A 25,443-nucleotide genomic window follows, 5' to 3' on the forward strand; every position below is an offset into this window, starting at 1 on the left:
AAAAAAAAAAAAAAAAGCACGTTTTTAGACACACAATTACAATCTGCCCCCGTGGGCCAATGAGAACCCAGCCGTCAGGTAAACAAGTTTCTCCTTGTTAATACCGGGTTCAGGTTGGAGGTGGTTCACAGGGTACCCAGAGTTGTGATCTCTGAATTTTGCAAGGCAGAGAGCATTTCCCAGACCTCGTGGCTAATTCTTAGGATTTCCCAATGAGGCAGGAACACGAAGAGGAAAAAAAAAAAAAAGGAAAGGAAGAAAGAAAAACATCTATATACACACACGTATGTTAAATTGCAAAGTGGGAGAACATGCCCAGGTTAGAAGCAAGGGCCTGGTCTCAAAACATTCACACCATGAGCACTTATCCCAGGAATTAGGCTTGGGGTGTCCACACTCCCACCCCCTGGATGTTTCTCTCTGTTGCACGCATGGCTTAGAGAAAGCATTCAGCACTCTTGAGCTGTGACTAATTATCCCCCACCACAAAAGTGGAATGAGGAAGGATTATTTAAAAGACAAGCTGAGAGTTGGGGGCTGGGGAGAGAAGCAGGGGGCAGGAAGCAGGCCTCTTAGCTGGGAAGGTCCACCAGAATCTTCTCTCACTCTCTCAGCTGGAACTCCCATTGAATAGAGTACAGGCCACTTCATGTGTTCCCCACACACACACACACCTCCCAGGCAAGCCAGTAGTTCTGCTTTTATAGGTGCAAAATGTTTGAGGTGCTGGCACTTTCCAAGCCTTCAGGCTGACAATGAAGTGTTAAGAATATGAGCAAAGTACTCTAGCTGCAACTCCATCACTCTGTGATTCACCATGAAGAAAATGGGTGCATCACCAATTTTTCCATTGGGAAGACTCAAAGCCAGGACTGGAAGGAGGGCTGAGAGAGGAAGGATTAGAATGTCCCTTCTGTGTTCTGTGGTCTGAGACTGTGACAAGACAAAGGATGAGTCCAAAAAGGCCTGGAACCTCACAGTCAGTTGGAGATGGCTTTAGGAGAGGGCCATGTCTGATAGGGGAAGAGGACTCAGGATGGGAACCAGACAGGAAAAATTTTTAGCTCGGAATAAAATTAGAAGAACTTGCACGCCTCAAACTTAACTACTCCCAGCAGAGAAAAGAAAGGTAGTTTAAAATTGGAATATTAACACATTTTGCTCTCTGATACGGAACCCTATTAACAATTTCATTTACACTGCCGCCATAAAGGAAGCTGAGACACCAATCGCCAAAGGAACAACTGGCATCTTGTCACAAATGGTTTCCATCAGAAGCACACTCTTAAACACTTTGCTAACATGCAGTGTTACTAGGTGATTTGTGAAAGGTGATTTTAGCATGAATACTTTTTATTCCCAACTTCAGAGACAAACATTCTCAACTCAGAAACACACTGCCTGCAACACACGGACATGGTCCAAATGGATACTGCTGATGGTTTCTTGCCTAGGATAACTGGAAATGCATTTTCATAAAAAACAAGCAAAACAAAAAACCAAACAGCCCTCAGAGATGGATAGATGGTCAACTTGAAAAGAACAAACAGCAACCTTGATCTTTCTAGCAACTAGAATTCTGTTTCCCTCTCTGGCATGAAGTATATGAAATCCTAAACTTCCTGCAACCGATCTCATATTTTGAGGGACAGAGAAAACGCTCATCTAGAATCCCACCAACACCTACAGTGATAGAACAGTTATGCAGAACAGAGCCCCCAAAATCCACTTGAAGGATTTCTGCAGTGATGAAAACATTCAAAGGTGTATTGATCCTGAAGGACTGCTTTCAAGAGAACAATTATTTGGCTGGTGGCAGCCCAGAGGAGCTGAGTCCTTCAGGCAGGGCAGGGCTGAGAAGCTAGGGAAATGCAAACTAGTTAGGTGGTGGCTATTTGCTGTTGCAGAAAAGGGGAGAAAAGTGAAGCCGTTTTATCTTTCCAAGTATTACAAGTGGGCCCCATAAACACCTAACTTTAGCAATAGCACCACCAGCTTCAGCCAAGGATTTTTCAAGCACAATTTCAGAAAACCATCTTTTTTCACAGATCAGCAAACCATCCTTTCAAAGGGAACCCGTGCACGCACATGCACGCACACACACACAATAACTTGCATTTGACTAAAGGAAATTGCAGTGTCTATGCGTTAAAAGAGAAAAAAAACTTCATTTACAAGAGTAAAGACCAGAATGCAAAATGAGTCATTTTGAATAGCCACATCTAAAGGGACTTCCTTTTTTCTACACCACTGATCTCAGTTTTTTTGGTGGTTGTTGTTTCTTTTTTTTTTTTTTCCTTTTGGCTTAGTGTTAAGGACTAGTATGTTATTAGGGAAAAAATTATGAATATTACATCAAAAGTGGTGGTGAGAAAAGATCTGTACCTGTCTGAATGCCCCACAGATCGTGGTCAGTTTAGGTTAAAAACTGTTCAGTCATTTGGAGGGGAGGAAAAAAAGTCAAATAATTATTAAAAAGAAAAAGCAGCTGCATCTGGAGAAAAGACTTTGAACTCTTGTCATTAACACATTAAAGTCTTAGAAAATATACAGCATCTTTGCTATCTGCTAAGCTTCCAGCAACCCCCGATTATTTAAATCAAAAACAATGGAACAACAAGCCCTTGTTTCAAACTGGCATTACTTTTTTTTTTAAGGTCCACTGGAGAGGCTGGGGGGTCAGCTAAAGAAAAGGGTAAAATTAGCTGAAAACCAAACAACAGCCTTTCACCCCAACAGGAAAATACACCATCAACTAGTTGTATACATTGTCTGTTCCCACCGCCACCACCTCTTGCACTCGCATTTACCCTAAGTCACTTGCCTCTGGATTTCACAAACTGATGCATTTCAGGCAATTAAAGAAGAAATAACAGCGTCTGCAAATACAACCCCAGACTTTCCCATCCGGTCCCAGAAAGAAGAAAAGATTTCTCCCCCAATGCCTGAGCAAGAAAACCTAGGCTTACTTCTTAACCTGCATGCACTGAAAAAGAGCAATTAAAAGTTGCAGATGAAGTGCTGCATCTCCAGGATGTCTTAAGCCTTCTGATTATTAATTCTGAGGACTCAAGGCTGGTCCGTAATTCCCAGGAATGCCATCCCCTCAACACTTCCAAAAGAGAGAGAGAAAGAAAAGAGAAAACATCTAGTTTTGACAGGAAAATAGAAAAAAAAAAAAAAAAAGAAGAAGAAGAAGAAGAAGAAGAAGCCTGGATACACAATGCCCAGATATTTCTTTTCCCCAAGTGCTCCTACTATTTGACTTTTAACCAAGAATATCTAACCCAGCTAGAATATATAACCAGCATGCACAAGACTCTGGTTCTACAGATGAGGATCATCGCACGGCAATTCAAGAATCATGCATCATTCGCAATGACTTTTCCTTTAGCTTTTTACTTTCATTCAAAATACCAAACTGGTCCAGGCTGTAAGAAATATTTAATCCCCAAGACACAACATCTTCCTCTTCTAGATCACAAAAGAGTGAACATCTAAATAAGAAAACCATGCTTCCCTAAATCTGCAATTAATTTTTTTTTCTAAAAATTGGGGGTGGGGGGAAGGGAATGGTTAGCAGAGCAGCTTTATATAAGCACTCACCTAAAACAGGCAGAGTCATCGGGAGCTAAGCTATTTATGCAGGATTCTTAAAATGGCGTCTGGCAACACTGCCTCATTCCTGTATTGAAGCTAAAATGGTAGCAGGTTGTTCAATAGCTGTAGCTCTTGTTGAAGCAGCCCTGCTAGTTTCAAAGCCACCTTCCTAAATATCAGAACTAGGAAAAGCTCAACCAAAGGACACCAACAACCCAACGTTTAGAAGCTTAAAAAAAAAAAAAAAAATCTGCAATGACAGGGGGAGTTTGTGAAGTCACAGGTTCCTGAGGAAAACCCTTTCCTTTTAGATCCTCAGCCTTCAACATGAGGCTCTGAGATGGGGCCCCCTTGCCCTCCAATTAGGTGGGTGGGAGGTTAGGAATTATGCAGCCCTGTGGCATCAACTGCGGCCGGACAGGTGCCTGCACAAATGCAAAAATGTTAAAAAGGGAGCAAGCTGGGGGTGGAGGGGAGGGAGGAAGCCCATTCCCCCTTCTTGATACATTAGAAGCCACCAGCTCTGCCTCCATACCAAAAAGGAGCTGTAAAATCAAAGTGTTGCAAGGGCAGCAGCCATCTGAGGAGCCAAGCTAAAGGGCTGCAGCCCTGTCTGAGGCCAAGGTAAAAGCAAAAGGCTGTTTCTAAGCCTGAAAACGGCCACCAAATACCCAGCCAGTCCTAAGGCAGTTAACCTCAAGGAAAGACAATCCCAGTCTGCAGAGGAGAAACAACAGTTCAAACGTTCCCTTAGCCAATGCACGGGATACTCACAAATCAGATTTTTGTCCACCCCCAAAACAGAGCCCCGAAAACTAACAATGGGTTTTGCAAAACCCGCTTCCAGAGGCCGGACTAACAGCCTCATAGTGGATAATGTAATTTACTGTTGTTACAGGTCTGAGAATTGGCCTCGCCACTCTGGTGCTGAGTGGGGAGTTTCAAGGTGACTGTTTTTTAGCTCCAGGGGAGAAAGGAGGGCATGGTGCCCAAGGCTGTGCCGGGGCAAGGACGGGAGGTTGGCTCCTCGCCGGCCGGTAGGTAGGTAATCTTGATGAGGAGGGACAGCCTGGCAGCAGAGCTAGCTGCAGTGCTGACATGGCTCCCGCCAGCTTGTTTATCTGTAAGGAGAGTGGGGAGAGGGGGGAAGGGCGGCACAGCCCTAGCAACCTGGAGCCAAGGGTGAATCCTCACTTGTTTTGCATTTAAGATCAAGGAGAAAGGGCTTCTAAACATATTCCCTTACTAAATCTCTGCTGTGGGGTGGCCGAGCCACTTTTGCATGTATCTTTCTTTTCAGGGTCAACCAGAGGCAAAGCCAGATCTAGGGCCTCTCGGCAGACAAATGTTTGTTGCCTCTGCCACAGGAGAGAGAAGAAGGCCAAAGAAACAAAGAGATTACACATTTGAAGTGGTTGGACTTTTTAAAAACCTACCTTTGCCTCCAGGGTTTTCTGGGTTACTGTCATCCTGGCTTTTTAAAAATGTGACTCATTTTCCCCCCTCTCTTATTTAAGACCAGAAGAAGCTTCCTCACTGTTCTCCCGGGGAAAAGAAAAGGAGGAATGTTTTGTTTAAAAAGAAAAAGGGTTACAAGAAAAGAAAGAAAAAAAGAAAGAGAAAAAGCCATTGTTTTCACCCCTAGTTTATAATCCAAGAGGCCCCATTGTTTCTTTCTTTCTGACTCAAATCTTTGAGCTGTTAATTATAAAAGTAACTGGACTCGGCTCCAACAGGCTAACTATGTTCATGCGCAGCAATTAGAAAAACTCTGTAGAAAGTTTACTGAGTGATTATATATAATTAATTCCTAGTTACAGACAGAACACTGACCATTTTCTGGAGCTAATAAAAGCAGTTACTCCCCCTCCCCCACGTGAATGCCACTTAATTTCCCAAAGCAGAAAAGTGAATCCATCCTGGAGGGTCTTGAAGGAAGAAAAAAAAAAAGAGAGAGAGACAGAGAGAGACAGAAGAATCAAAAGCTCCAGTGTGTCTGTTTGTTCCTTGCAGCTGTGCATCCTCTTTGGGGACTAAGGAAGCAGAAGGAAAAAGGGAAGCAACCCAAGTTTCTTACCTCCCTCTGAAATTTATAACCAAGGCAGAAAGATCAGTCTACCTTGATGAAAAAAAAAAGAAAAAAGAAAAGAAAAGAAGAAAAAGGGGGTGGGGTGGGGGTGGGGAGGGAATGCCCCAGATCTGGAATGTAGGAGACTCTTCAGCTTGGCAGATAGGCTTCTCCTAAAAGGAAGATGGTAGAAACTTCCAGAAGGCCCCTTCTCAGTCTGGCCACTCCACTTGTCAATCTGTAACCTTTCCTCCAAATCTATTGGTTCAAAAGCTGGAGAGAGGAGGCCCATTGGGCTGCTCTGTAAGCCAGCACTGCTGTCCCTACCTAGTCCTGCTGCAATGCAGACATTTATTTTTCCCCCCTTAGTGAAACTGGGAAAATAAGCTACTTTGGAAGCAATTAACTTTTTACAGACTCATGCTTGGTGGTGGCCGCGGTACCAGAGGAAAGTGGCCAGCTGGGTCCAGGGCTGGGAACTTGCTGGGGCTGCACATCTGAAAACAGATCTTGGCTTTGCAAACCTGTGGGAGCCATTTTAATGCAAGCTTTTAGAGGACAAATGCCTTGCCCTTAGGTTTCCTTCCAGCCCAACAAACACACCATTATGCAAACGTTGAAGGCACCAAACCAGGAGTCTTGTGATTAGATACTGCTTCTGGGGAGGCCACAAGAACCTCAATATGTAATTTCCATTTACAGCCAGAAGATAAGAACAAAGAAAATAGCTAAGTGTCTGGACTGACTTGTGTGGGGTAGTAGCACTGTTCAGTTTTAAGTACACAACATCATTAACTGCCTGCACTTCTTAACTCTAAAAGCTGGCCTCACACACACTTTTCTTAACTTAGAATTGGTACATTTCTTGTTATTAAATGAGCCTTTTTCCCACTGATGCTAAAAGGTGAGTGGCTGGACACTAACTAAAAGGAAAAAAAGAAAAAAGATTACTGACTCCATAAAGTTGGCATATAATACAACAATTGAATATATTTCCAGCATTTACAGTCAGTCATGCTAGATTGGTCTCCAGGCTGGAAATTTATGTGGTGAACTTCTGGGCAAATTCTGAAGCTAATGCGAATCAAGAGTCTACTTTTTTTCCCTCCTAGGTTCAAGCTACAGCATTGAGAGATCAGGGGAAGTGTAAAAAGTGAGAAATCATAAGTAAAGGCAAGCGTGCATACAGATGTGTGGGTCAGGCTTGGGAAAAGGCCAAATCTGTTGTGCTGGGAGTCCTGAGTCAAACCAAGTTTGGTGGTGGGTGGGATTTTGCACTACAAGTTAAGTGTCCTTAAAACGGAGTCCTGACACCCCCGCCCCAACACACCACCACCACCACCACCACCACCACCATCACCACCACCACCACCACCACCACCATCACCACCACCAGGCTCCTGCCTCTCCAATGTTTAAGGCTGTGAGAACAAGCATTTTTGTTACATTTCACAAGCAGGTCACCCACCCCAGAGTTCTAGCAAATATCCATACAATCCCAATTAAAGGTCTCCAGTCAAGTCACAATGAACTGAACATTTCTCCCCAGTCTCAGGGTAAACAGGAAGTGTGATCTTCAATCCTAGCAGCACGTTATCAGGAAAAATAGTGGATTCAAACAGTCACCTAAAATCAAGACACTATTAAAAAGCCCTTATTAGGTTACTGCTAATGAAAAGCCCCCCCCCAACTGCTGTAAGCCAAGACCCTCTGTTATAAACAGACCCCAAATGTCCGCCAAACTCTTTATACATGGTCACAGAGGAAATGGATTGCTTTACTTACCCAACAAATGTTCAAGCAACCGTCTCATTTTTCCACAGTTAAGAAGAGAGAACAGGCTGGCAGATTTGGGACTTGATCAAAAAGGAAATTTTTTTTTTTAAACAGTTACATGGGATTATTAAAAACACACACACACAACAACACAACCCAACAACTGAGTATGGAATGCTGTCATGAGCCACAGACATGATTTTATTTCCTCTGTGCTCCATCACCCAGGAGGACAGAGGATGATACAATGTAAAAGAGGGAAAAGAAAATGAAAACAAGGATTAAAAGATACATTTAGTTCATTGAAAATCATGCAAGAGGGATTCAAAGAGTCCTCACAGATTTATTGCAGGATGTTGCCCCTCCCCCTCTGCACACACACACCACCACCCCCCCCATCCCCATCCCTACTCCAAAAACTTCCTCCAAAGCCTAGAAAACACTTTCAGAAACATTTGCTGGCTGTAGGCTGGCTTGCAGAAGAACACTCTGTATCAACAGAAGTCAGGAAAAAAGGCTGAACAATGTAGTTTCAAGTGAAGCAGCCCTGTAGGGAGAGAACAGACCATGTAGAGACACCACCACCCACCTAGGCCCCAGGAGCTTGGATCTCTCCTTAGCACTGCTCTGCTGAGGGCTTGGTTCTTTTTAAAACACACGTCCTCTCTTGTCAGAACTTACTCCAGCCTTCCCAGGACCTCTTTGGAGAGGTAAACTTGCCTGCTTTGCTGTCTGCCATGAGCTCCCCTTGGAGAGGAGCCTGCTTGCTTACCTTCCATTTTCTTCCCCCAGCAGGCATGTGACACAAGAGAAGACAATAGTGCAGGGGGGGGGGGGGGGACTGCTCAGAGAGAGAGAGAGAGAGAGAAAGAGAGAGAGAGAGAGAGAGGAAGAAGGAGGGAGAAAAGAAGAAAAAAAAAAAAAAAAAGCTTCTTTTTTGGCATTCCAGGATCTAGCTTCAAACTCTTCCAGAAACACCATGTCCTGGTGGAAGAAAAGGTGTGCCAGGCCTTTGCCAGTTTGCAAAATCAAGCTATGGCTAATGGCTACTTAGCCATGTGACCCAAGAAAGCAAAAAAATTCTCTCTAAACAGTTCCAAGTTAACCTAAGTGCTGTGGGGGTGAGTGTGGCACGGCCAGCCACAGAGAAATCACACTGCTCGCCCACAATTCGGATGTCTCAGAGGGAGGGGGAGAAAAGATGGTTAAAAAGTCGAGCTTACCTCTGTGGATGCATTGTTAACACTGTGTAATGTCAATACTTATAAAACATGGAGGACAGGCTCCTAGTTCTCACAGAAAAAGGGTTTGGCACTTCGGCTTGATGATCTGGCCGCCTAATAAGAGCTCATCCCCGATTGGCTGCCCCGGCGGAGCGGAGTGTAAGGCCGCCCGGGATTGGCTGAAACACTTCCTGAGCGATTATCTTTGTGAGGCTCTGGTGAGCAAGAGCCATCCTGTGCATAGAAAAAGACAGGCTAAGCTAGGCCTTTTGCAGCAAGAAAAACTTGGGAAAGGGGCCCCCAGACGCACTTCTCCCACACCCTGGCTAGATTTCCCGGCACGGGCAAACCAGTGCAGCCAGCCTGACCTGCTCCTGCAAAGCCTGAGGCCCGGATGCCACTGGGAAGGGAGTTTTTGGGGTGAGCTGGAAAGGGCTCACCCTCACCTGCCCCCACAGAAGCGGCTCTTGGCTGGGAGGAAGCCTGGCCCTTTTCTAGAACAATCCAGCAGAGCGGTTCTCCCCTCCTCCCCCCCGGGGAGGGAGCAGCCGGGGTGCAGAGTGTAGCCGAGAAGTGGGGAACCCCAGGAAAACAGCCAAGGGAGGGGGTGGTCAAGAAGAAGGGGTTTAAGGAAGGCCTCTAAGGGAAAACAGCACACAGCACAGGCAAGCCCCCAAGAAATGGCCAGAGGGCAGCAGCCCTGGCTTCTCAGAGGACAGAGGATTCAGGCCGCTGGGGAAGAGGAGAGGCACAGAGTGGTCAAGTTTGCATAGTCATTGTCAAAACGCCTCCTGGAAAAGCAGGCCGGAGAGCCATTTGCCGGCTGAGAATCTAACTTCTCACCACCACCACCCCCAGCCAGGACTCAAAGGAAAACCAAAATGGGTTCCTGCCTCCCTGCCAAGATGCCAACGGGGCCCCCCTCTCCGTCCTTACCCTAAGAAAAGCCAAATGCGCTCCTAGCAGGCCACATGCCTAGATCTACAAACTTCCCTTCCCCTCCCGGCCCCCTCCCCCACCACTGAGGCCTGCTAAACCTGTCAGTTAAACAAAAATCTGACTTCCGTATTAGTCTGCAATGCCTTCAGCTTCCTGCCTATTAACCCTCTCTCGGACTCTGGGCCTGGCTGGGAAAAACTAGGCCCTGAGATCGCAGAAAAGGCCTGTGGAAAAATACCAGCTGCAGCTCTCCCAGCAGATGCAGAAAGAGAGAGAGAGAGAGAGAGAGTGAGTGAGCCGCTGTCTCTCGCCTTTGCTTCCCAAGGAGGCGTGTACCTTCTGAATCCAGGGCACAGGCAGTGCCTCTCGGTCTGAGAAGCCATTTAAATCCAGAGGGAGAAAGAAAGATGTCAAGCCCAGCGAGGGAACAAGAACCCCCATTATTAGCCAGGCCTACACCCACAGCTTAGCCCTTCCTGCCACAATCATCCCTGTATGTATGTTCTCGGGGAACTGGGCCCTCGGTGGGCAGACAAATCCCATGAGCTTTATAAGGATTCTTGCTTAAATTTATTTCCACAGAGAACGGCTTCTTTTCGTCCCCTAAGGCAGATGGAACAGCTACTTCACACACAGACCTACACTTGGCAGCCCCCCACCCCCATCTCTGGCACTGCTCCCCAGTAAAATATTAACTAGTTTTTCAGAGCTACTTATAATTCCACCCATTTCAATAGTATTAGGAGGTCTCTGCCTGTTTCCTCCCTAAAGCTGCCTTTGTAGCTGGTCTGTACCCTGAGAAAGAAAAGGCAAATCCAAAAGGATCATAAAATGTCCATGTTTGCTAGCTTGCTTCTTTTTTTTTTTTTCCTCAAAGACAAGGTGCTTAATTAACAAGATTTTTTTAAAAAAAAACAGCAAGCTGGAACAACAGAAGCTAAATAAACACCATTCTTCAGAGGCTGTAGAAAGCTTCCAGAGGTGACGCAGCCATATGCCAGGAGGTAAAACTATGGCCCAGTAAAGTCTCCCCGCTCCTCCTAAAATTAGGGCTCGTGGGTTTTCTGGTCCCACACCGTTCGTTCCCACAAAGAAAACGTGGAGCTGATCGCCCGCTCTCTCCCTGCCCCCGCCCCCCCACATGGACAACAGATGCCCACCTCGTGCACATAAATTCTTCCTGGCTGGGAATCTTATATCAAACAGAACAAGCCAGGAATCCAAACAGACTGTACTGCAAGGGCAGGGCCCAGGCTTTATGAAAAGGGAGGGGATTTTGTTGCTGTTGTGTATTAGGCGGAAGAGGCCCAGATGCAGGGAGGGACACCTCCATCACCAGGCCTGACAAGGGTCCAGCACGCAGGACAACAGGCCTGGGCCTCCCTAGGAGGGAGGGGCCTCCTCTTCCTGCCGGCGGAACCGCGTTCAGGGAGACCAAGTGGGGGACAAGAGGTGGAGGCCAGGGCTAATCAGACCGTGCTGTCCCTCTCCTGGCAGCGTGGGCAGCGGCCCTCCGCCACCATCCCCTAGGGAACAGTGTCTGCCTCTGCGGGTGCTGCTTTTGGGGGGAAGGACGTGTCTGTGAGTTTGTGCCGGATCTCGTGTGCCACTAGCTTCACGACCCAATGAGGAAATGAAATACGCCACTGGTGCGCGTGGTGGATTTTAACCCGGGATTAAAGCTTGTTGCATAAGCAGCTGCAGTGTCCTCCCCGCTTCCCCCACCCCCCTCTGATCACTTGATCACTCGAAATGTTTTCTGGGGCAAAGAGCAGGAAGCTGCCGGCTTACTCTGGCAGTTCTGCTCGGTTTGAGGAATGCTATTGGCATTCGGGTCTGTCTGGGGTTATCAGAAAGGCAGCGATTGGGCTGGGGACAGAGACAAAGGTATGGTGGCAGATGGAATCCTGGGAGGAACAGGGATTGAAAAGGAAGCCCAGGGCAGGCCTACTAAGGGCCAGTCCTCGGCTTGATGGAATGTGGCTGATAAGCGGGAAATACAGAAACCAAATGTCGACAGCCTCGGTGGCCCTTCTCAGACACCCACCCCCCTCACAGAGTAGCCCCAATAGCTATGGCATGCTTGCCTGGGAGGTACTGTGCTAAATCAGCCGCTTTGCACTGCCCAACTCCATGAGGTAGGGAGCATTGTTAGACATTTGGAATCCAGCCCAGAGAGGTGAAGTGAGCCGCGTAAGGTCACACAGCTGCCAAGTGCCAGAGTCTGGCCTTCCAACCCAGTTAGGACGCCACATCCCTAAACTCGGTATCTTCGCCTGCCTCTAAAGAATGGAACAAAAGAGAAACCGAACCAAAAGCAGAGCAGAAACAAGGATAAAATCTACCAAGAGCAACTGTATGATCTGTGCCTTCTCTTAGGAGACCGGCTCCTCTGACAATAAGTTTTAAGTACTGAATGATGGAGCCGGGAGACGTTCAGCTCAGACTCCTTTAAGGCCCAGAGAAAGTTCCTGTCTCCCTACAAGCTTCTAGCAAGATGCTAAGGGGAACACTTTGCCATTTCTAAAATTAGATTTTTATATTCCTTGAAATCAGGAGTTCTCAACGAGGAGTGGGTTTGTGCCCCCCGGGAATAGGTGGCAATGTCTGGAGACTTTGGGGTTGTGACACTTGGGGGGAGAGGTGCTATTGGCATCTAGCAGGTGGAGACCAGGGAACGTTGCTAAACATCCTACGGCAAGGAACAGGACCCCCCCTCCCCATGACAAGGAATTATGCCATCCAAAACGTCCACGGTGCCGAGGTAAGGAAATTAATAAGCAATGAACTAATAAAAATGGATTAAAACATGTCTCTCTTAATATTCCCAGGGGATGGAGAGAATCAGGAGACAGAATCAGGCTTACAGAAGCCAGACAGAGCGTCTTAGTGATAAAGCTGGCCTCAAAGGAGAAGAAGGGCTGACCCGGCTCCCTTCCCCAGGCAACTTACTGCCGAGGCCTGGCCTCGCTGAGATGGCTCTCCGCTCCCGCTGGCCTGCAGCCAGGCGAGCAGCAGGAGGAGCAGCCTCGGCAAGCTGCATCCCCAAGATAGCCTGTTCGCGGACTGGGAAAATAAGCACACTCGGAGTTATCTGCCTCGAGCTAAGCAGCAGGCCGCTCTGTCCGTTATGTGAAACGGGCGGGATGGAGGCAGGGAGGTGTTTTAAATATCTTGTTTTGTTTTGTTCCTTTTCGGCCAATTGGAACCGAGGCCCACTTTGGGCACGGTGACAGAAGGGCTCACCTTCAGAGCGTGGAGCTCACCGAGTCATGTTACAGCCACAAAGAGATAATTAGGACTTGTCCCTACCTTGGAGAAGAGGTGCCCTCTGGAAGGTTGTTTTGATTTTGTTGTTTTTTGTTTTTTGTTTTTTTACTTCTTTCTAGGAGGGGCTGGTAGATGGAAAAAAAAATGGAGAGAGAAGGGAAGGACAGGTGGAAAGGATGGGAAGGGGGGCTGCATGACCATCAGGCTGATGGCCACGGTGTGGGTGCAGTGTGGGTGTGGAGAGACTTAAGGGATGCAGGAAGAAAGTGAAAATCAGAAGGAAGAAGATGCAGGACCTCCCCTTACCTGCTTTTTTTTATTCCCTAGCAATCACCATTACAGAAAGAAGAGCACGTATTTATTTGCTGTTTGTTTCTTTGTCCCGCTAGACCAGTGGCAATGTCAAGGGACGTTTTAGGTTGTCCCATCCAGAGGAAGGGGGGTCTACTGGGATCTAGAGGGTACAGATCAGGGATGCTGCTATTAGCCAGCCCCAAGTATCACAAGCAACGAGGCTAAGAAAGCCTGCCCTAAACTGAGAGCTTTAACAGGGCAGAGCCTGGTCTGAATGCTTCACCTTTGTCCCCTTGGTCTAACACTGTGCCCGACATGTGTCAGAGCTCAATTAAACACCACCTCCCCCTCGGGTGGGTGCAATACTCCTACCTGAACCTCCGTATCTGCCCTTACAAATGCTTGCGGGGACAGGGGAGGTAGCCTGGAAGAAACTGGAGGATTTACACACACACACACACACACACACACACACACACACAGAGGCTGCAAGCAGTCCTTTGAAAAGAAATCAGACCTCATATCTCCTCTGTTCAAAACCCATCAGTAGACCCCACCTTATTCAGAGTAGAAGCCCAAGTGCTATAAACAGCCCACAGGATCATTGCCCTGCTCCTGATCCCTGGCTCCACTCGTGTCCTCCTCTGCTCCCATGGTTCACTCTGCTCACTCTGCTCCCGCCACCCTGATCCTCCATCTGTTCTTTCTACTGCCGGAGCGTCCCCTCCCTCCTCCAGCCCTTTCCCCTAGATCTCCTACTTCCCCTCCCCCAAGGCCATCCCCCAGTTCCCCAAAACCCCTCCCCAACAAAAGTGAACAAAAGTCCTTTCTCGCCCTCTCCCCAGCCTCAAGGTATTGGCCTTCCCAGTCTTCTCCTTTGCCATCCTCACGTCCCCCCATCCCGGTGCCCTCCCGGATGCCTCCCCCTCAGAGCCCTGGCTCCTTGGCCAGCCCTCTTCTTACACGTTAACCTTTTCTCTTTCTTTCCACATCAAGAGGCAGAACCGGGCAGTGATTGAGTGCGTGGCTGCTGGCGTCAGATTGTCTGACGTCTGGGTATGAATCCAGCTGACCCATTAGCGAGCGGGGCAGCCTTGCTTAAGGTATGAAATTCTCAGTGCCTTGATTTCCTCATCTACACAATGGGAGCAATAATAATACCCACCCGGAAATTCACTGGATCAGCGCTGTCAAGCACTAGTAGCCACGCAACACAGCGATCACTCATGTGGTTGCTGTTACAATTTCCCTCAGTTTACTCTTTAAAAAGATAATTTCTGGATGCTTCCAAGTCATTTCTCTTCCTTTATTCAACATCAAACTTTCCAAAGAAGGATGAGGATAGATGGCATGCTCCAAGCACTGTGTCAGGTAGTATTCCAAGCAATTTACATAATCAGTTACTTTCCCAAAGGTGTGAGATGGGTGCCACATAATCATCAACCCATTTCCTAGATGAGGAAGTTGAGAACTAACAAGAGTCCCCTCCTACTAAGAAAACTTCTCTATCCATCTCCTTCTGCCTGCTACTCCCCTCTCCTTAACGCCTTCCAATTATTTATTTACACACAAATCGCCGTGCCATCAATAAAGGACTGGTATGTTTTTCTTTCTTTCTCTTCTTTCTTTCTTTCTTTCTTTCTTTCTTTTTTTTTTTTTTTTTTTTTTTTTTATGTGTTTCTTAACATGCTTGCTTCTTGGGGCACCTGGCTGGCTCAGTCAGTTGAGCAGGTGACTCTTGATCTTAGGATTGTAAATTCAAGCCCCACACTGAATGTAGAGATTACTTTAAAAAATAACATCTTGAGGCACCTGGGTGGCCAGTTGGTTGAGTGTCTGGCTCTTGGTTTTGGCTCAGGTCATGATCTCAGGGTAGTGAGATTAAGCCCCGTGTCAGGCTCTGCACTGAACATGGAGCTAGTGTGAGATGCTCTCTCTGCCTCTGCCCCTCCTCCTGCTTGCTTGCTCTCTCTCTCAATAAATAAATAAAATATTTTTTAAAAAATCTTTTTTAAAATGTCTGCTTATTATGCACTGGATTTCTTGGAAGCATACTTAAGAAATTGCTAACACTTTGCATCCGAGGAATACTGGATGGCTAGGGGTCAGGAATGGGGAGATTTTTTTACTGCTATACCTTTTGAATTTCAACCATGTGAATGTATTACTTCTTCCAAGATAAATTAGTAAATGGAATATTAGGAAAATTGTGTAAGACTATGAAATAGGCAAAAAAAAAGATTAATGAATGGCCAGTCCAGGCATCCCCCTTGGGTCAGCAGCACCTTTCATTGTTTCTGAGCTTTTATTGTTCTGAGTTTTTTACAGCACTGCCACTTGTAGAAGACTAATAGTAATGCTAGGAGACTCTGGTCAATAGATATGCAAATTTAGTCCCTGGAATGCAATTGATTATTGCCTCGTGGATATTGGGGAGTTTTGCTAATTTTTGCATCTATTCATAAATTCGGGTCAGTGTTTCTTGTATGAGCATTGCTTTGACTCCATCTTTGAATTAGACAATCGTACACGTACCCTCATTAATAATGAGTGACATAAAATACATAAAACAGGACAGCCTGGGTGGGTCAGCGGTTAGTGCTGCCTTCGGCCCAGGGCATGATCCTGGAGACCAGGGATCGAGTCCCACGTCAGGCTCTCTTCGTGGAGCCTGCTTCTCCCTCTGCCTGTGTCTCTGCCTCTCTCTGTGTCTCTCATGAATAAATAAATAAAAAATCTTGAAAAAAATACATAAACATGTTCATTTTATATTGGTATGCAGGTTAAGACAAATTATTTTGAACAGTAATTTATTTTAGAAGAAAAAGAAGTGGGGTGCAGTGGCTCAGTTAACCGGCTGCCTTCAGCTCAGGTCCTGATTCTGGTGTCCCAGGATCAGAGCCCTGCAATATCAGGCTCCCCACTCAGTAGGGGTCTGGTCTCCCTCTGCCCCTTGCCCTCATGTGGGCTCTCACTCTCTCTCTCTCTCTCCTCCAAATAATTTTTTTTTTTTAAGTCCTCATTCACTTCCAAGAACCAGCTTCAACAGGTTGGTTAGTCTTGGGTCCACTGGTCATTGATGTCATGCTAACATCTGATGCTGGACACCTTGGAGTTTCCAAAACACTGCCCTGCCCAGAGACTTCACTCTAAGTTCTGGAGCCCTTCTTCCACCTGACTGCACACTCCCAGGCATCTGGCTCTTGGTCTGGGCTCCCAAGCCAGCCAGTTGGGGGTGGGGGGTGGGGGAGAGGTCCATTTCAAGCTTCCTCCCTAAGGAACTTGAGCAAGTTATTTCATTTTTGTGTGTGCCTCAATTTCCAAGCCTGTGAAATGGGATTATCATCCTTACATCAGAGACAGTGTGGGGATTATTTACCACAGGCCCAGAGCACCTGCTCAAGAAACATCTATGATTTTTCTTTCCTTGAAACCAACAAGTCTATGTACTACCACAGCAGATAGCAAATCTAAGCATCTAGGTCTGACCTCTTCCATGAACCCCAGATCTCTGCCTCTAACTCCTAGACAAGGATTTTCTCGCTGTTGATCCAGGCAATGTACAAATAGGTAAGAAGCACTTCCTCTACCTCTAAGCGCCAGACTTTTTGTCTGTTGCTCCTGTTTTCAAGGAGCTGCCTGCTAAACAGACAAGATAATGAACAATTAAATGAATACATGAATAAGTTAAAAAAAAAAAAGCCAATTGAGACCAATGGTATGAAGAAAAACAAAACAGGTGAGGGTAGAGAGAAGTAACAGGATGGGGGAGGAGGCATCCGCTTCAGACAAGTAAGGGCTCCAGTGAGGCTGTGACAGTTGAGCTGAAGGAGATAAGCGCCTTCTAGGTGGAGGTAATAGCAGGTACAAAGGCCCTGAGGCAAGCCTGAGCTTGGTAAACTTGATGTTTCTGAGACACAAAAAAAAGGCCCAGTGTGGCTGCAGTTAAATGAGATGCAGAGATGTTGAGTGTGGAAGGTAAAGTTAGGACATGGGCACTATTCCATCTGCAATCCTTACATTACTCAGACTCAAAATATTCCAGAATGTTTTTTACCTTTCCAAACCCCCTGTCTTTACCTTTCCATGCACCTGCCAAACAAAGCGCTTCAAAACAAACGTTGGCTATGATCACTTTTCCTGATGTTCCAAAAAAACCTTCAGCAATTCTCCACTAATCGATGTAACCCTGACGTCCCCCCTGGGCACCCCTTTATCTGACTCCATACCCAACTTTCCCCCTCATCTCCCTTTATTTTTCATTGAAGCTGGAAAGCATGTCCCAAGTAAGACGCACCATGGTTCGTACTCCCCATATCCCTTGCTGGGACAGCAGCCACCTTTCAAATCCCAGATGCCACTTCCTGCCCAGTGTCTTTCCTACTTCCTCACCTGGGCGCCTTCCTGGCTCCTGATCTCTGACACCCTCAGAGCACATACCCCTCCCAGCCTGCAGGGCTTCTCAGGGTAGGGGCTTCTAGGACCCCTCACTAAGCAAAGGACACCCAAATTCCTATTTTTTTAAAAAGATTTTATTCATTTATTCATGAGAGACACACAGAGAGAGAGGCAGAGACACAGGCAGAGAGAGGGAGAAGCAGGCTCCATGTAGGGAGCAGGACGTGGGACTTGATCCCAAGGATCACACTCTGGACCGAAGGTGGTGCTGAACCGCTGAGCCACCGGGCTGCCCCTTGTATATATATATATATATTTTTTTTTTTTAAGATTTTATTTATTGACTCATGAGAGACACGGAGAGATAGGCAGAGACATAGGCAGAGGGAGATGCAGGCTCCCTGCAGGGAGCCCAATGTAGGACTCTATCCCAGACCCCGGGATCACAACCTGAGCCAAAGGCAGATGCTCAACCACCAAACCACCCAGGTGCCCTGGGAACCCAAATTCTTGATTCCTTCAACCTAGTCCCTCAGTTCACACCACAGAATCACCACCCCAAACAGCCCTCTCAGTCCCAACCATGGGCTAGCCTGGGCGCGGGGCCCTGAGTGTATTCCAAAGATGGTTCTTCTGCTTGTCATCTGATGCCTTTGATTTGATGGGTGCCACCATCCTGCTCATAGGACTGCTTCTGCCTCTCCCTGGTGGTTCCCTATCCTTCACTGTAGAATTGCCCGGAATTCTTCCCCCGTTCCCAGAAGTGCATGTATGACCTCCTGGGGAATCACACTGTGCAGTCAAGGCTTTGAATCCTGTCCTAACTGGTTTCCTGCCTGAGGATCCGGCTAACAAGACATCACCTGCCTGCTCAAAGCCTTCCATGGGCAGCACCTCATGATAGAGCCAAAAGATGAACACAACCCAATTGTCCATCAACAGATGAATGGATCAACAAATAGATAAGTATTCCACACAGGGGAATATTAATATTATTCAGCCATAGAAAGGAATGAAGTGCTGACACACACAACAAAACAAATACGGACGGAAGTTGAAATCACGATGCTATGCCAAGTAAGCCAGACAACAAAAGCCACAGATTGTAGAATTCCATTTCTATGAAATGTCCAGAATAGGCAAATCCATAAAGATATGGAGACATAGGTAGAAGGTTGTCAGGGGTTGGGGACGGGGTGATGAGGAGTGACAGCTTAGCAGGTACTGAGATTCTGGGGCGCTTGGGTGGCTGTTGGTTAAGCAGCTACTTCAGGTCAGGTCATGATCTCAGGGTCCTGGGATCAAGCACCCCTTTGGGCTGCATGTGGCTCCCTGCTCAGTGAGGTGTCTGCTTATCCCTCTGCCCCCCTCCTCCCCGCTGCTCATTTTCTCTCTCTCTCAAACGAATAAATAAAATCTTTCTTAAAAATGCGTACAGAGATTTCCCTTTTGGGGTGATGAAAAGTTCTGGGTCTCAATGGTGGTGGTTGTACGACATTGTGAAAGCACTTACTGCCACTAAACTGTACACCTTAAAGTGGCTAAAGTGGCAAATTTTACATTATTTATATTTTATCACAGCTTTTTAAAAAAAGATTTTATTTATTTATTCATGAGAGACACAGAGAAAAGCAGATTCCCCACAGGGAGCCTGATGCGGGGGGGGGGGGGGGGGGCGAGGGGGCTCCTTCGGGACTCCAAGATCATGCCCTGAGGCAGATACTTAATGATTGAGTCACCCAGGTGCCCCACCCCTTTCTCTTTCTTTCTTTTTTTTTTTTTTTTTTTTTATGATAGTCACACAGAGAGAGAGAGAGAGAGAGAGAGGCAAAGACATTGGCAGAGGGAGAAGCAGGCTCCATGCACCAGGAGCCCAACGTGGGATTCAATCCCGGGTCTCCAGGATCGCGCCCTGGGCCAAAGGCAGGCGCCAAACCGCTGCGCCACCCAGGGATCCCTTTCCTTTTCTTTTTTAAGTAAACTCTATCCACAACGTGGGGCTAGAGCTCACAACCCCAAGATGAAGAGTTGCATGCTCCCAGACTGGGCCAGCCAGGTGCTGGCTGGGATAGGGGATACCTTCCCATTTTAAATCACAGCCTTTCAATCCCCTGCTCAAATCTACCCAACGACCTCCTGTGACTTTAGAACGTGAATCTATAAACTCGGTGTTGGGGCCAAATCACCTGCCCACCACCAGTTTCCCCTTGCCCCTCAAGCTAAAAATAGTTTTTCACATTTAAAAATGTTTGAAAAAAGGGATTCCTGGCTGGCTTAGTCGGTAGAGGAAACAACTCTTAATCTCAGGGGGTGGTGAGTTCGAGCCCCACGTTGGTTGTGGAGATTACTCAAAAAATAAAATATTTTTTACTTTATTCATTCATGAGAGACACAGAGAGAAGCAGAGACACAGGCAGAGGGAGAAGCAGATTCCTCATGGGGGGCCTGATGCCGGGCTCCCTGCCGGGACTCCAGGATCATGCCCTGAGCTGAAAGCAGACGCTTCACTGCTGAGCCACCCAGGCCTCCCTCAAAAAATAAAATCTTTTTTGAAAAAATGATTGAAAAAAATAATAAAAGTTGGTAGGGACACCTGGGTGACTCAGTGTTTGAGAGTCTGCCTTTTGGCTCAGGCCATGATACCAGGGTCCTGGGATGGAGTCCTGCATCAGGGAGCCCGCTTTTCTCCCTCTGCCTGTGTCTCGCCTCTCTCTCTGTGTCTCTCATGAATAAATAAATAATCTTTAAAAAATAAAAAATAAATAAATAAATAAAAATAAAATAAATAAATAAATAATCTTTTAAAAAAGAAAAAATAATAAAAGTGATTTGTAGCATGCATAAATTAATGAAATCCAAATGTTTTAGTGTCCCTAAGTAGTCTTACTGGCACACCACTACAGGTGCTCATTTATTGGTTGTCTCAGGCTACACTTGGGCTACAGGGGCAGGGTCAAATAGTTGCAAGTTCCAAGAGAGACCAGAAATGGCCCTCAAAGCCTACAGCATTTACTACGGTCCTTCATAGAAAAACCTTTGCAATTTCCCTTCCAGAAGAAAATGCTGTCTCTGAGCAGGTCCTGAGAGAACCCTCTGTGGGCAGGTCTCTGCTCTCTGATCACATCTCAGGTGACACACACCCCCCCCTTCTGTGGCCTCCTGCCTCAGGTCTCCCTCCACTTTTCCAGACTTCTTCCCACCTCAGGTTGGGCCATCTCCTCCACCTGGACCACCTTCAATGGCATGGTCGCTCCTCCATATGACTCAAGATCTCACTGCAAACGTCAGCTCTTCCAAGAGGCCTCTCCTGACCACCCATCTGATATGGATTCCTGTCTGTTTTCAGGGACATCACCCTGTTCCTGCTTTCCTAGGACTTAGCACAATACATAATCACCTTATTCCTTTGTTAACTTACTTACTTTATGTCAGTGTACGAAGGCAGGGACTTTGTGTACCCATTCCCGGGTATTCCCTGGGCCAGCACAGGCCTGGGGCATAGTAGCTGCTCTGTATTTGTCTACTGAGTGGCATTTGCATTTTACACAGGGCAGTTTCTATACAAGATCTCCAATAGTTCAACCATGGCCCTACTTTGGTTGTGCTCCTTCTTGCACAACCTCCCAGGTGGAATCGTATGTAGTCACAATTTGTGCATCAATTTAAAAGGTTCAATACCAGTGATTTCTTTTTTTTTTTTTAAGATTTTATTTATTTATTCATGAGAGACACAGAGAGAGAGAGGCAGAGACACAGGCAGAGGGAGAAGCAGGCTCCATGCAGGGACCCCAATGTAGGACTCATCCGGGGACTCTAGGATCACGCCCTGAGCCAAAGGCAGATGCTCAACTGCTGAGCCACTGGAGCGTCCCTGAATACCAGTAATTTCACCTAGGGCAATATGCAGAAATATAAATCAACGAAATCTCCCCTTTAACTGTTTACTGCACTCCGGCCACCTTGACCTAGTGTGGGGTCCTCAGAATGTGCCAGTTGTCTCCTACCAAATAGAACCGGCTCCTTACGGGCCCCCTACAGCTCCTTCTGCTTCAGATCCAGGACCCAATGTCACATACTCCAGGAGGCCCCCTGGGATCACGTCAGGAGATCGATCTCATTTTTCCTCCAGCACTTAGCACATTCTAAAACTAGGTGTTGTGTTGGCTTTTCAAGGAAACTTGTCATTTTCGTATACACTGTCGTGCCCCCCGGGTCTAGAGCAAGTCTGGCACTGGGGAGTCTCTCAATGTTTGTTCATTGCTGTGAATGCAATTCCGTGAGCTTCTGTGCATTTTAAATAGTTTGCTTATGACTGGGTACCAAAAGATAACTAACACGCACTTGCTAAGTAACTGGAGTAACTTGTATGGGCTTCAGCCTCCTCCTCCAGCCACCTCTGCCTCCACGGGCCTCCTCATTGTCATGACAACACCATCAGCACCAGCACTAGCATCTCCTCCTTAGAAGAGGGGCTGGTGCTTTGGGGGACTTCCCACACCAGGCATAGTTCTGAGCACGTCTTACGTACTAACTACATCGTCCCAACAGCTCTGTGAACCAGGTCCTATTCCCGCCCTCGTTTTACAGATGAGGAAACCAAAGCATGGAAAGATTAGGTCATCTGCCCATCTGAAAAAGCAAGATATTCACAAGAAAAATGAAGTCTAGGCCCTGTCGGCCTCTGCTATGGGAGAGAGGCCCAAAACAGGCAGGAAACTCCAAAGCCATCGGGAACCGATTCAGCAACAACAAACACCATCACCGCACCAAAGACAGAGACGTCGCAGACGCGGGGCCATCTGAGCCAACCTCAACTCCCAGGAGCTCTTGGGCCACCAAGCTCCCTCCCAAGTATTTCCCGGGCAGTTCTGAAGCCTCAAACCTGGATGTCATCCTTGACCTCTCCGTCTCCCACCTCCCACTCCAGAGCCTTGTGGGGTCTACCTTCGGAGCCTCTTCCACCGCCGACTCCGGCCGCGGAGCTCCATCCTGCAGGGCTGGTGGCCTGCGCCAGAGCCACCGTTATCTGTTATCTGGGCAGGAAGGGAACGGCCTCCCACAGCCCCCAGCTCCAGTCGGATCCCATCCCCCGCCCCGAGCAGCCCGAGGGATCTTTTGAAATTTCAATTTGGGCCCGGACACACCCCCCTCCCTACCCCCCACCTCTAAACCCCTTCAAAGGTTTCCCATTGTTCTCAGGCCAAAGTCTCAAATTCTTAACTGAGCTTCTGCCCGCCTGCAGGATTCCCCCAGGCTGCTGCCTCTCCGGGCTCTGAGCTCCAGCCAGATGCCCGTGTGCTTGGGAGGCTCTGAAGCCAGGCTGCCGGGTTCAAATCCTGGCACTGCCATTCAAGGTGTGACCTTGTGCAGGTAACTTAACCTCTCTGGGCCCGGGCAGCCCGGGTGGCTCAGCGGTTTAGCAGCGCCTTCAGCCCAGGGCGTGATCCTAGAGTCCCAGGATCGAGTCCCGCATCGGGCTCCCCGCATGGTGGAGCCTGTTTCTCCCTCTGCCTGTGTCTCTGCCTCTCTCTCTCTCTCTCTCTCTCTTGTGAATAAATGGGTGAAATCTTTGGGGGGAAAAGAAATCTCTCTGGGCCAATAAAATGTGGATACCACCACATAGTGTCATAGAATTTAGAGAATCATATTAGTTCCCGTAGTAAAAGAGGTTATTTAGCAGTGTTTGGTACCACTGTTGTTCTCAGGTTACTCCTACTCATCCTTCAAAACCCAGTTCAAAATTCATTCCTTCAGGGTAGGCTTTGTGGACTCCCCAACAAATCAGACACACCCACCCTATTATGTCTTGCCCCCATGGTTCTTATGGCAATCATAATTTAATACCTACTACATACTTAACAACTGGGTATAACTTTATCTGATTCCTAATTGAGTGTCTATTTTGTCCAATTCTGTATCTCTCCAGCACATAGCAGGTGCTCAGAAGTAATTTGGTGAATGTTGAACAGGAAATGGCTGAATGAGTCAATTGCAAGGATGCCCAGATCTCTAATTTTCAAGTGAAAGCATTGGGAAAGTCGAGCTTTAATGAGGACACAAGAAGACTGAAGCTTGGTGGGGGTACTGGGTTATATAAGGAGCTACAGTGATGGGCAAGTCAGGTGAAACTGGGCGTGGCCCAGAGGAGCTGCCCCACAGGCCCAGCTCAGCCTAAACTACGGGGCGTACACAGGAGCAGCTCCAACACTAGAGCTGCTGAGGACCTAAGCCCAAAATTCCTAAGCCAAAGCCCACTGGCTGATGTGGTGGGTTACCCTGGGACAGATGGCTGCAGAAACCACCTGGCTTCTGGGCCCTCCCTCCCCTACCTGTTCTCACTGCTCTTACCCACCCCTTTGGCACACCAGCCCCAGGAACGGGCTCACTCTGATGCCTCAGGCCTCCCCCAGCCTGACATCAGAACCTCTTATAGGGTGGCCAAGCTTAGCAAATGAAAATACAGGATGCCCAGTTAAATTTGAATTTCAAATGAACAATTTTCTAGTTTAAGTATATCCTGTGTTGAGACGCCTGGATGGCTCAGTGGTTGAGTGCCTTTGGCTCAGGGTATGATTCCAGAGTCCCAGGATGGAGTCCTGCATCGGGCTCCCTGCATGGAGCCTGCTTCTCCTCCCTCTGCCTATGTTGTCTCTTTCTCTGTGTGTCTCTCATAAATAAATAAATAAAATATATTAAAATATATAAAAATTAAAAATATATATATAAAAATAAAAAACAAGTATATTCTGTGTTTAATCTGGCACCCCTAAACTCTCTGGTCTCATCAAACCCTCATCAAAGCATTTTGTACTCTCAGGTAACTGTCTGCTTTGGAGTCCTGAGCCTCTTGGAAGGGCAACTCAACCCCTCCCATCTGTTTTTGGCTCTGAATAAAGGGAATTCACGGTACTGGCCACTTAGGGTTAGTTAAAGACTCTAGCTCTTACCACCTAGTACAGATGCCATAAAGAGCCACCAGAATGGCCACTCTCCCACTCCATTTTTCTGGACACCATCTCCCGGGGCCCTCACCACAAAGCCTTCTGAGTTATGCAGCAAGGATAGCTGAACCGATTTTACAGAGGAGAAAAACCGAAGACTGTTAAATCAGAGGGAGGGCCAATAAGCAAAATCCCTGGTCTTTAGGATTCTCATGCTGAAACTCTTCTGGACTCTTCGATCAGATGTGACTGAACAGTAAACTGCAAGCTGCCAAAGGGCGGGCACTTGTCTTTGGGTTTAGGGGTGGACCCCCTAGAGCCCAGCACAGTGCCTGGCCCTTAGGAGGCACTGCATAAATATTTATGGAATGAGTGACTAGAACCCACCAGAGTCCCCATGACATAAGAGGGTGAATGGTCTTGTGTGCTCTCCCTGTCTCCCTCTTACTCCCTCCTTGTTCTGGGTCTTGAACTCAGGTCTGCCTTCCAGAGCTTTCTCCATAGCACCAACTATGGGGGGGTGGGAGGGGAAGTGCAGGAGAGGGGATGGTTAAGCTTAAAAGGGTTTTGGGCTTTTCTTCCGAAATGAAGCAAAATAACAAAATGTAGCTTTGGAAGGCAAGAAACATGACCGTGGAATGTCAAAGCAGCCATGCTGGTTGTTTTTTTGCTGGGAAGAAGGGATTTTGAGAACTTAATTCAACACAGTTGCTTTCGGTAGTCATTAAACACCTGCCATACCCTCCCATTTGCTGGCAAATCGCCCTGAAACAGTAAGGGAATAAATGACTTCCCAGGAGAAAAGGATTTTCTAGGGTATCTGAGGAGATGTGTTGAATCCATCCCAGAGAACCCTTTGAGAATACGGAGCTATGGGATGGACATGCTGATTAGCTCTTCTGGAGAATAGGCCACCAGGTAAACACAGACATCC

At 47.2% G+C, this 25,443-nt stretch overlaps 1 protein-coding gene across 18 annotated transcripts in view; it reads right to left on the minus strand.

Annotated features, from left to right (window-relative positions):
- Window positions 1–25,443, minus strand: part of ZMYND8 (zinc finger MYND-type containing 8) — a 143,264-nt gene that overhangs the window by 117,446 nt on the left and 375 nt on the right. For 6 of the 18 annotated variants that reach the window (XM_038572531.1, XM_038572524.1, XM_038572530.1 and 3 more), the window contains exon 2: window positions 8,668–8,901. The exons of 1 other annotated variant lie outside the window; for it this stretch is intronic. In XM_038572531.1, coding sequence (XP_038428459.1) covers window positions 8,668–8,681 — 14 coding nt within the window. In that variant the 5' untranslated portion in view covers window positions 8,682–8,901. Of the gene's footprint in view, window positions 1–3,606; window positions 3,676–7,453; window positions 7,525–7,855; window positions 7,992–8,033; window positions 8,178–8,216; window positions 8,237–8,667; window positions 8,902–9,603; window positions 9,721–25,443 lie in introns of those variants that run through there. 11 more of the 18 variants (XM_038572513.1, XM_038572526.1, XM_038572516.1 and 8 more) reach the window with 6 other exon arrangements.

This window comes from Canis lupus, chromosome 24, assembly GCF_011100685.1.
Source record: "Canis lupus familiaris isolate Mischka breed German Shepherd chromosome 24, alternate assembly UU_Cfam_GSD_1.0, whole genome shotgun sequence".
Taxonomy (NCBI): domain Eukaryota; kingdom Metazoa; phylum Chordata; class Mammalia; order Carnivora; family Canidae; genus Canis; species Canis lupus.